This window comes from Ylistrum balloti, unplaced genomic scaffold (genome assembly GCF_031769215.1).
Source record: "Ylistrum balloti isolate Yb309-2 unplaced genomic scaffold, AGI_CSIRO_Ybal_v1 Utg370214, whole genome shotgun sequence".
NCBI classification, from domain to species: Eukaryota; Metazoa; Mollusca; class Bivalvia; order Pectinida; family Pectinidae; genus Ylistrum; species Ylistrum balloti.
The window spans coordinates 606,355-618,914 of record NW_026782182.1 but is presented as its reverse complement, the minus strand read 5'-3'; the positions used below and the strand labels follow the sequence as shown (position 1 = coordinate 618,914).

Sequence of the window (12,560 nt, the reverse complement as noted above, 5' to 3'; positions counted from 1 at the left end):
GCCTCCTGCTGGTTGGTCTAAACTGCCAGTTGTCATTGGATGTTATTAAATATATTGTAAGTTTCCACTGGTGATGAAATGACAACATATTATTGATATTTGTGTTACTTTTATGTATATATATCTGATAACACTATTGTGTCTAGGTGATTACAGAGAATGACCTTGAGGCCTTACGACTGGCCATAGAACAGATCAGTATTGATGGAATCATCGATAGACTACCAGACCATCTCCCACAGGTAGGGTATGAATGAAACTCTTAGCCAAACAGGACATTGCTTATAGAACAATTTTATTATTTTTTTACTTTTTTTTTCTTTTCTCAACCCACCATCTTATGATGGTGGGCTGTTCAAATCACTCTGCAGGTAAAGATTATCATTGCTATTTCTCCAAAGGAATGTCCAAATGTCTCTGCTATATATTTTATTATTTTTTTAATTTTCTGCTGTGAAATTGACATAAAATCTGAGACAGATTGTTTTTGTGTTGTTACAGTTTAGTGACCAAGGCTACACCCAGTCCAGTAGCAGTATGGCCAGTCCTGCCTCTTCACATCATGAAATGTACCCCCTTCAGCCTTCCTCCTCCCAGTCCAGCCTTATCAGTGAACAGTACAGACACACGCCCTCTCCCAAACCTGGCCCCTCACATCTGTCCTCAGCAGAGGACCGCCTGTCACGCTTGACTGATTCTAGGTACAACGAGTCTTTACAGATAACTGGAACTCCAAAGAGAATTCCTATGAAGGATGTCCCCATCAGGTAAACGATTATTTTTTTTTAAATTATTTAAAAAGATTTGTGACACTTTCTACACCCTATAAAGATCATCCGTACATTTAGATTTTGACAGCAGAAATGAAGATCTGGACCAGAATATATTACCAGATTCTGTTACCTGCATACGTTTAAGATCAATCTATCTCAGTCTCCGACTGATATTCTGTAACAAAACGGCATTTTCAACTTTCCCTCAATTGCAATGTTAAAGAATGTCAGTTGGAGACTTAGATAAATTGATCTCAAACTTATAGGGGGAATATATTCTATTTCTTGATCTTGTCAAAATTGAACAAAATCATCTAGTTGATTAGATGACTTGACTTTTTGGTTATATATAAGAGAGACAATTGAAATTGATATTGCTTTTATTATGGTGTTACTTGGCACCAAATATCACACAAAGGTATTAGAGAGATTGGAGAAGACAAAAAAAGTAGCACAGGGTAGCACTTATGACTTGCTGGTCTCATATTCGAGAAAAAATATAATCAATATTGATGTTCTAGTGAAGACACTTTTAAAATATGACTGTTGGTTATCATGTTAAGTTTGATTAGTTTTATCCCTATCATCAGATAGGGTATGGCATTGTCTGTCCAGACTGTCTTATCCCCATCATCAGATAGGATATGGCATTGTCTGTCCAGACTGTCTTATCCCCATCATCAGATAGGATATGACATTGTCTGTCCAGACTGTCTTATCCCCAATCATCAGATAGGATATGGCATTGTCTGTCCAGACTGTCTTATCCCCATCATCAGATAGGATACGACATTGTCTGTCCGGACTGTCTTATCCCCATCATCAGATAGGATATGGCATTGTCTGTCCAGACTGTCTTATCCCCATCATCAGATAGGATATGGCATTGTCTGTCCAGACTGTCTTATCCCCATCATCAGATAGGATATGGCATTGTCTGTCCGGACTGTCTTATCCCCATCATCAGATAGGATATGGCATTGTCTGTCCAGACTGTCTTATCCCCATCATCAGATAGGATATGGCATTGTCTGTCCAGACTGTTTTATCCCCAATGATCAGATCGGATATGGCATTGTCTGTCCAGACTGTCATATCCCCATCATCAGATAGGATATGGCATTGTCTGTCCAGACTGTCTGTAAGCCTTTGCTTGTTGAGACCATAACTAAGTAATTTCTTTAATTAGTGTCACATTATCTTGTATACTGTCAAAGGCTGAAGAATTCCATACAGCACTAGAAAGATTTATTCCAATCACTTCTCTCAAGTTTGAAGTCAGACAATGTAATGGATTTTGCATTTACAGGAAATCAAACTCTTCAACACCTCAATCTCTAACAAGGCCAGGGATTCAAAGGTCAGAGGTCAGTGGATCTATGGAGGATGTCAATCACAAAAGTCCCAGGTCAGAGGTCAATAGACAGTTGACAGATAACGTCAGTCACAAAAGTTCAAAGTCAGAGTCCAAAATATTGACAGGTGATGTCAATTACAGAGGTTCAAAGTCAGTTAGCAGTAGGTTGACTGATGATAGCAGTTATAGAGATAACAATTTTATACTCAATAATCCAGCCTCATCAAACCGTGATTCAAGGGTCACCACAGAAAATGCAGTTCATGCCGAAGTTCATCAGTACAACAAGGTAAATCAAAGATATTTATTTTACTTATTAATCCCAAGTATTAGGAGATAAACCCTCACGATTGCAAATTTGTGGTTTCACTTATTGGATGTCGTAAAAATAAGTTTAGTGTCAGTTTAATAACTATATAACACTGCAAAATTTCAAAATGTAGGGTTTTCCCTATACTAATTCAGATAGAGGTAATTGAAGAGAAATGTCTTGTTCAGTGTAGAGAGGTGGTATATTGAGAAGTGGGGTGAAGAGAAGTGAGTTGTAGACAGGCGGGGTGTAAAGAGGTTAAAAAGTGGTGGGCTGTAGAGAAGTCTTACGTAAACAGGTGGGGTGTAGGGAGAAGGGTGTAGGAAATGGGGTATAGAGAGATGAGATGTAGAGGGGGGCATAGAGAGGTGGGGTGTAGGAAGAGGGGTGTAGAGAGATGGGGTGTAGGGAGAGGGGGGGTAGAGAGGTGGGGTGTAGGAAATGGGGTATCGAGAGATGAGATGTAGAGGGGGGTATAGAGAGGTGGGGTTTAGGAAATGGGGTGTAGAGAGGTGGGATGTAGAGTGGTGGGGTGTAGGGGGGGTGTAGAGTGGTGGGGTGTAGGGGGGGTAGAGAGGTGGGGTGTAGGAAGTAGGAAGAGGGATGTAGAGAGGTGGGGTGTAGAGAGGTGGGGTGTGGAGTGGTGGGGTGTAGGAAGAGGGGTGTAGAGAGGTGGGGTGTAGGGGGGGGTGTAGGAAGAGGGGTGTAGAGAGGTGGGGTGTAGGGGGGGGGTGTAGAGAGGTGGGGTGTAGGGGGGTCGAGAGGTGGGTTGTAGGAAGAGGGGTGTAGAGAGGTGGGGTGTAGGAAGAGGGGTGTAGAGAGGTGGGGTGTAGGGGGGGGGGTAGGAAGAGGGGTGTAGAGAGGTGGGGTGTAGGGGGGTTGTAGGGTGGTGGGGTGTAGGAAGAGGGGTGTAGAGTGGTGGGGTGTAGGAAGAGGGATGTAGGGGGGAGGGGTGTAGAGAAGTGGGGTGAAGAGAGGTGGGGTAAAGGGAGTGGGGGTAGAGAGGTGGGGATGTAGGAAGAGGGGTGTAACGAGTTGAGTTGTAGAGGGGGTGTAGAGAGGTGGATTGTAGGAAGAGGGATGTAGAAGGTGGGGTATATAGAGGTGGGGTGTAAGGAGAGGGGGTGTAGAGAGATGAGATGTAGAGAGGGGTGTAGAAAGGTGGGGTTTAGGAAGTGGGGTGTAAAGAGTTGAGTTGTAGAGAGGGATGTAGAAGGTGGGGTATAGAGAGCTGGGGTGTAAGGAGGTGGGGTGTAGAGAGATGAGTTATGGAGAGGTGGGGTGTAGGTAGTGGGATGTAGAGAGGTGAGTTATAGGAAGGAGTTTAGAGAGATGGGGTGTAGAAGGAAAGTGAGATATAGGTGAGAGGTGGCGTATAGAGAGGATGGATGTAGAAAGGTGGTGGGATATAGAAAAGTGGGATGTAGGAAGATGTGTAGAGGTAGAGAAGGAAGATGAGATGTGGAGAGTTGGATGCTATTTCTACCGAAACTTAATGATTACTAGAGCTTATATTACAAGAGAAACATTAGTAAAATAAATCAATGTTTCCTGTTCGGTTCATAGATGAAATTTGTGTTAAAAGATTTAAATAGCCTTATTTGAATTGGATTAGAATAAGACTTTCCATACATGTTAAGATTTATTTACATTTATTTGATTATTTGTTATCAGGCACCTGATAACCACAGTCCTGATGATGACAGTGGCGTAGATTTAAATGGCAGTAGTCGCCATGACAACACATCGCAACATGAGCAGGAACAGTAAGTTTATTGAGTTTGTTATGATTCTCAAAATTTTGTTTATATTATACAAATAAATGTACTAGCTCATACCATCATTTTTTTCTGTAAATCATCAGTCATATATATGTGTTTTTAACTTGTATATATACATACATAAATTTCAAATTGATGTAACATAAAAAAGATATTACTCTTTCATTGTGTACAGATATCCTACCAACGTGATGAAGATGGAGAAGACAAATTTTTAACGTGTGTCAAAAAAAATTGTGTTTAATAGATACATTATATTAACTGTGATGTCTTTATGTTATTGATACTGTCAGAAAACATATCACTTTCATGGAATAGTCTCGGGTCTCTGAGACAGGAAATCAAAATAGTAAATATAATGAACATCGAACTTCCCTTTTGATCTACAAAAAACAAAAATTCAATGCCGAAAAAGCTTTCATTGAATACTGTAATCATTTTTTCATGTTTATTTCTCAGATTCTTTATGGGAATGACATCTTCCCTTAAACGGAAAAGGTAGCACACATTAGCGTTGCAATTAGGTTTTAAAACTTAATATTTCTTATGGCACGTAGTTAGAGGCCTGACATCTGTAGAAACAAACACTGCTTATCAAAATATTTGCATGTATTGATCATTTTATCAAAATTGTTATAATTTTGTTTTGAGAATCAAATGTATAGCTTAGAATTTTCAAAGTTATGTTACATTTTTGTTGTCACATTTGCTTTGCTGTTAAGGTAAAGGAAATGCAGTATTTCTGACCTACCAGACCTACAGATACTGGCTATGATAGTTACTGAGAGACAGAATAAGGAGTAGCATAGAATGCATGTTTCAAACTTTGTGTAACAAATTCTTTATGATTTAGTTTTTTATCCCTGAGATATTTTTTTTTATGTTACTGATCCTTTCCATCCATCTCCCCAATATTCACTCTAATCTCCAGTTTATGTCAGTGTTGTTAAGTAGTCAGTATAACCATAGGGTCTAGATGACCTTTAATCTTCATGATTTGTGTTTTGACATCTTCATAAACTTTTCACATTTTAAATTCTCGTGTCTTACCTCTAGGATTCATCTCAGACTTGCTTTAAATGATCCTGAGAAGGTCCTGACTTAAATGTTGTTACTTTTATTTACCTATGAGAATTGGGGTAAGAAGACTATAGTTTTGCCTTATATCCATCCGTCTGTCTGTTCATCCACTATCTTGTGTGGGCTTTATCTCCTACACGGCTTGTCATGGGAACTTCATACTTAGGGTATGGTCACCTTAGTGAGATGGTGTTTCATGAATCAAAGGTAGGTTACTCAAACCTATATTTTGACCTTTGACCTACATCAAATAAAAAGATTGTCTTGGTTCTATTTCCTACTGTACATTACTATATATAAGTTGTATATGTTAACCTTGTTTCAAAAATAAGTCACTCAACTGAAAATTGGCAGGGGTGATAAGGAATGGAAGTTGACCAAATGTTTTTATTTTTCAGCTTTGTTAAAACAACACCTGTTTCACACTTCTGATTTCCCTCAAGTGGATTTTAACTCAGACTTGTGTGAAATGATCTTTAGATGGTCCTGACCAAATGTTGTTATTATGCTTTCTGCTTTGTTGCCACTTTGCTTATCTGTAAATAAATACATCCTTTTGTGTCTGGAGCATAAATTTACCCATAGTTACGCAAGGATTATGAAATTTTGTTGGAGTTATTTGAGTTGTTGCCCTTTGTTTAACTTTCATGTCCAGAGTATAACTTAGCCTGCTTTGAAACTAGTATGATGATACATTGTGTTTACATTGGTCATACTAAGAGATGTGCAGTGTACCCAATTCAGTGTGGAATCCCTTAAATCCCTTAGAATCCCTTAGAAATATCTCCCTTTGTTAAAATTTTGTGTCCAATAAAATGATAAGGAATAAGTCATTTGAGCATGTAACAACTTTGACCCCTATGACCTTGAATATTGTCAATGGCATTTGTTTCCCCAAATTTGGTCAGACTTCATCTAAGGAACCATAAACACTCAAATGACTTCTTTTGAGTGTACTGAAAAATATACATATGCTTACAATTTGACTTAGTTAAAAAAACATTTAATCATACTACACAAAAAGGATGGAAGCAGCATTGTACAACATGTGTACAGCTATAAAGATTCATGCATTCATTCTTATAAGCCAATTTCAACACTGAAGTAGAAATATCATCATCAATTGAACAGAATTCTGTTATGAATTCCCATTTATATGTGATTTATGAAATAGGTTTTAGAATTTTTATTTTTATGAGCTTATGGCAAGGGAAACTTCTTTATTTGAAATAGAAATGAAAATGAGGTTCAATTTATCACAGAATTTAGATATATTTTTTGTAAAAATTCATGAAAACAGCTTTTTCTAAGAAACATATTCTGATTTGGCTAACACTCACTCTTATCTCTGGCAGTGTCACAATACATATTACACCATGAAGGTTTGACATCACAGTGGAAACAATTGGAACCTTCAGCTATTTGTAGCTCAACCAGGTCATATTACATGTGTAATTACAGAAACAGTTATGTAATGGGTGTTAATACACTGTACACAGGATAGTTGTGTGATAGAATATTGTGTATATAACTGTTCGTGCAATGATATAATGAAAATAAAGGTAAGAAAGAAATTAAAGAAACGTGTTCAAAATTTCTCTACAGGTAATACATTTGTTTGAATTTATGTTGGTGATAAGAGATCTTTACCCCCTATAACTCTATATGTGACAGACCTATATCAGCTGTATAAGAAGAGTAGTATAAACTTACAAAAGATTGTTTATGCAAAAATTGCCACCAAAACATATTTTTCAATTTGTTTATCTCCTATTTCTTATTTACATTTCAAATTCACTATATTTGTACATGTATGACATCATATACTGTATTCATGTCAACAGACTGTCAAATTCATGAAGACTTTAAACATATTCAAAGAAATTCAAACAAAAACCACGCCTTTTACTTCATGGTGATGTATGCCAGTAAAATCTCCTGGTGATAACTGTTGTTGAAGTCTCGACATTTGGATTGAATAGTCTATTCATCATTGGCAGGGTGACGATATCAGCAGACAACCCCATTGACATTGATGACGCCTTGTCAGCAAGATCTGCAACGTCAACCTTGGACCGAAATGAACGACCTTGGGCCCAAGAATTTGAAATAATGGCCAACCACTTTAATGAGGTAGTAAAACCTTGTAATGTATTGTTGGGATCTTAAGGATTTCTGGTATACAGATGTACTTAGATGGTGAATTTACATAGAAAAAATAGGCTGTAGTTCCTATCCTATGATTGTACTGTGTATTCATAGAAATGTTGGTGTTCTTTCCGTGTATACATATGTATTATGTTTACCAGCTTGTATGTCAGCTTTAGTGTTTATCAATTTGTATCTACTAATTAAGTTTATACTTTTGACAAGTAAATTGCAACACTTTGGTTCTCCCTACCTTTATTTGGGAACCTATTCACAGAAGTTTTCATCCCTGTTTGATTAGTGAAGTTGACCATGTAACAATTAACTACATGATATTTGCGTCTTTAATACATAATTGAGATCCGGTTACGATGACTAGCAGATGAAGAGGGGACAGTCACCTTGTTTATACATGTACACAAGTCTATTGATCTAGCTGGTAATACGAATGAAATAGTATATTTCCCTGGTATAGGTATAATAATAACTCTCGTTATTTTCCACCTGTACTGTTGCCATAGAAACATGCATTTTTATTATCAATTCTGGACCACTAACTGTGCTTACCATGTGTGTTGAAGAGCAGAATATGGTATACTAATCTTATCTATAACATAGCTTATTAAAATTAACGAGATAAAAATGGAAACAATCCTGTATTTCTCTTTTAGATAATTCAACTCAGGTTCTATTTTAACTCAAATCATTTCATTCTAATGCAGGGTAGGTGATATGTATAGGATAAAATGAGACTTGGATATTTTGTCAAGAAATAATTACGGATGTCGTTTTAAATTGCAAAGAGCATCATGACTATAACTCACTCGTTGGTTGTACAGATCTGTTACATGTATGTATGGATAAATACATTGATGAAGAATTAAGTGTTACTAAATCTGAATATTGGATATATATACCAGAAACTAGTGTGAGAATTGACAATATAAACACTTGTGAAATAGAGAGAAGGTGAGGTTTAAAGATACTGTTTATTTATTTACCTTTTAGGCTATATCTGTTAAGAAACTTGCCTATGCTGATGTATTGATGTTTAACAGAATTACAAACAGATCATTTCATTGTCCTGTAATAAGCCCACCCCCTGACTTTGAGTTAGAATTTCAGTCTTGGCCCATTCGGATTATTTTGGGATAAGTAAAGTTAAGAATCGAATGTTTTTGATTCGGGGTTTGATAGAGGTTTAGGGATTACAAGTCAAGATTTCAGTGGGATATCACAAGTAGTAGGGAGTTGAAAACAAAACTGTAGTGGAAAATTAATTGAAAATGAAATTGACACCAATTATTTGATTACATGATTTAAAAGATTAATCCACTTTATGTCTTACTTCTTTAACAGAACAGTGATGTTTAACATTTTTTGGCATTTTCTGACAAAGTAAACATGGTAATCAATCACCTGCTAGTTCCTAACAGTCAAGTAGCTGCTCAGCTACAGATAGTAAAGTTATAATAATTTAATGATAAAGATGAAAGTACTTTTTGTTATTGGATTTAGTTTTATTTAGTTAATTATCTACCTAATAGAGATGTTATCAGTTGAAATTCTAGCAAACAATCTAGTTCTATCTTATTTTGACCACACAATAATCTACAAATTAATTTTATAGATATTTCAAATGTTTGTAAGAGAAATCTTATATTTTTCAAACAATATTTGACAAAAAGTCAAATAGGATACAGAAATTCAACATGAATCTCATATAAATTTTGTTTTTACATGTCCAGGATTATTTTATTTTCATCTGTTTTTGTAGATTTTATTTTTTGCATACAAGGGTTATTAGAATATATTTATTTCATGATTCAAACTGATTTGAGGTTAACGGTAGTCACTAATTGTGACTTTTCACCACGTCACTATAGAAATATCAATATATCAGATTACACTTATAAAAGCCTATTACATGGACCACACCCAAAGCAACACCAATCTACCTCAGCACTGTCACCACATAGCTGGAGACATCAGATTTTATTTGTCAATCGTTAATTACACCCGGGAAGGTACCGCAGATCAGGTGTATCAATTAGCTATCATTTGTCAGGAGACATGTGCCATGCTAATTACAGAGTATTGCATTTCTAGTTCATTGTGAAAAGAGATTCCATTTGTTAGTGTGATATTCTAGAAGAACTGACATAAAGATCAGCTTAGATGAAGGTCGCACTCGTTTATCCATATATATGTTATTTATTACCTGGCTGACAATGAACGATATATTGTATTAATAAACTACGTCACCAGCTCACCACTGACATTTATCTATAATAGTCCTGAGAGATAGAGTCTGACAGAACTGGTAGCTCTGTGAAACATAAGGATGTATTTAGTAATATTCATGGCTCTGGAAAGCATTAAAGCTTGACAGATAGAGTTATCAAACAGAGGTTTTCAGCTTTACTGTGGATTTCTTACTTGTTGAATAAGCATTTGGTTGGTTCTTAGGAAATGGCAGCAGTGATATATTGAACTGTCTAAAGCATTAGAATTTATTTTAATTCAGATTTTAGCAGGAAAAGCCTCTAGTGTTTTCAGTGACTTTGAACGCTTTTTGTAGAACATATAAATGCTTTAAATGGGATGTTCCTACTCAATACTGATTACTACAAGAGTGTAAACATAGCCATGGACAACCTCCTCAAAGTTGTACCACTTCGGATACCACGACCACAGGTCTTTACCACTGTAGAAATGGCCATTCTGGAACGAGAGAAGAAGGTGTTTTGGTGTTTATGTGTTTTTTACTGCAGGAGTTTTTTTCTGAGTATGAAAATATCTATATATTACAATATGAGGATATTTTTTGCTCCCTTCTTTTTTTTTTTTTTTTTGATGATTACAGCTTGAAGCAAAAAATTACAAAACCTATACATTGTGGAACTTACCACATCTGTTGGATTGAAGAATTTGGTTGGATATAATAGTGATTGAATGTACAGCTTTTTGTTTTATTATTTTATGAGGTTCTGAATTCACAGAATGATTTCTTTTTTCTGAACTAAACAAATGGCAAATAATTGTTGTAAACAGGTAAAATATTTAAGTATCAAGAAATCATTTGTTGTGAACCTGTCCTGAGTATTATCCTTTTTTATTTTATATCAAACAGGAAGCCGTGTTGATTGCTGCTGCAAGAGAGAAGTATGGAGATATTCCTCTGGAGATAGTCACCATCCACAAAACTAAACCTACCCTGGGGCTGGCCATAGAGGGAGGAGCCAACACACGACAGCCACTCCCTAAAGTCATCAATGTACAGGTAAGTCATCATCCACAAAACTAAACCTACCCTGGGGCTGGCCATAGAGGGAGGGGCCAACACACGACAGCCACTCCCTAAAGTCATCAACGTACAGGTAAGTCATCATCCACAAAACTAAACCTACCCTGGGGCTGGCCATAGAGGGAGGGGCCAACACACGACAGCCACTCCCTAAAGTCATCAATGTACAGGTAAGTCATCATCCACAAAACTAAACCTACCCTGGGACTGGGCCATAGAGGGAGGGGCCAACACACGACAGCCACTCCCTAAAGTCATCAACGTACAGGTAAGTCACCATCAACAAAACTAAACCTACCCTGGGACTAGCCATAGAGGGAGGGGCCAACACACGACAGCCACTCCCTAAAGTCATCAACGTACAGGTAAGTCATCATCCACAAAACTTAACCTACCCTGGGGCTGGCCATAGAGGGAGGGGCCAGCACATGACAGCCACTCCCTAAAGTCATCAACGTACAGGTAAGTCTGAATGTAAAGTCACCATCCACAAAACTAAACCCACCCTGGGGCTGGCTATAGAGGGAGGGGCCAACACACAACAGCCACTCCCTAAAATCATCAACGTACAGGTAAGTCACCATCCACAAAATTAAACCCACCCTGGGGCTGGCCGTAGAGGGAGGGGCCAACATACGATAGCCTCTCCCTAAAGTTACCAATGTACAGGTAAGTCTGAATGTAAAGTCACCATCCACAAAACTTAACCCTTCTATACCCAATTGCATCACTGAAGCTATCAAGTAATCAAGCCATGCACAATTATAAGCTAATTATATCTATTGCTGTTCTGTTGAGTCACCAGCAAGTGCTCTTTTTATTGTCCTGTAACAGCCCATCACCAGGTTTGAGTGAAAAGATCTGTTATTCTGTCTCTGATTGACTCTTAGCAAGCTATTCAATGTAGTTTGTAAATGTGAATAGATACAGTGCTGTCCTTTAAATCGCCAATGGGAATTTTTGAAAATGAATTAAAAAAAAATTAATCCCACTTTAGATTCTCTATTACAGTTGCATAGATACAATGACATCATTGGCAGGTAACGGTCCTTTAGTTGTATTCAGTGTGTAAATGCAGTATTGTGTGATGTTTTCTGGTTTAGTATTTATCATATTACATTGAAAAGGAACATTAAAAAAGGTTAAAATCAGATGTATAAAATATCATGATGATTATCATGTTAGATGATGTGTTTTTCCTTTCCAGCCTGGAGGGTCAGCATATGAGTCAGGACGTTTGAAGCCTGGACAGATCATTCTTGAAGTGAATGGTCAATCTTTGTCAGGTATGGCACACATAGGAGCTGCTCGAACAATTGCAGAGGCATTCAAAAACAAGCAGGTCAATCACATAGAACTGCTGGTCACTGAGTCCAATGCCAAACTTCCTCACAACTCAGACCTCTGAAACCAGGACGTTGGATATGGAAACCAACTTTTCAGGATGTTAATACTTGTTTGGTTAGTAACTGTCTGTATATAGAAGTAAGGAAAACTAGATAATTACTGGGTGATGTTAAATGTCTTCTGCTGTTTATAGTTTCCAAGCCTTGCTTAGCATATCAAAGATAGCTTACTGCAAACATATAACACACTTACCTTGTAGTCTATTTATCCAGCAACATTTTATAACATTTTTTGTAAAATTTGTAATATAAATACTTCAGTACTTTGTGTTAAAACTGTGTTTACCTCTGGTTGGAGAACTGAACTGTTTTACCTGTTGTATACATAGATATTTGTTCCATGCAGAAAGATCATTCTTGAACTTCCACTGATACAATAGCAATTTAATTTCTTTTTC

The 12,560-nt window shown here is 37.0% G+C and overlaps 1 protein-coding gene across 1 annotated transcript in view; it reads left to right on the top strand.

The window, feature by feature from the left end:
• LOC132551799 (whirlin-like) overlaps window positions 1–12,164 on the top strand; it is a 29,072-nt gene extending 16,908 nt beyond the window's left edge. Inside the window, exons 10-18 of the mRNA XM_060215942.1 lie at window positions 147–242; window positions 502–767; window positions 2,083–2,181; window positions 2,290–2,419; window positions 4,115–4,206; window positions 4,681–4,719; window positions 7,302–7,434; window positions 10,583–10,732; window positions 11,964–12,164. Coding sequence (XP_060071925.1) covers window positions 147–242; window positions 502–767; window positions 2,083–2,181; window positions 2,290–2,419; window positions 4,115–4,206; window positions 4,681–4,719; window positions 7,302–7,434; window positions 10,583–10,732; window positions 11,964–12,164 — 1,206 coding nt within the window. The remainder of the gene's footprint in view (window positions 1–146; window positions 243–501; window positions 768–2,082; window positions 2,182–2,289; window positions 2,420–4,114; window positions 4,207–4,680; window positions 4,720–7,301; window positions 7,435–10,582; window positions 10,733–11,963) is intronic.
• The last annotated feature ends 396 nt before the right edge of the window (window positions 12,165–12,560 follow it).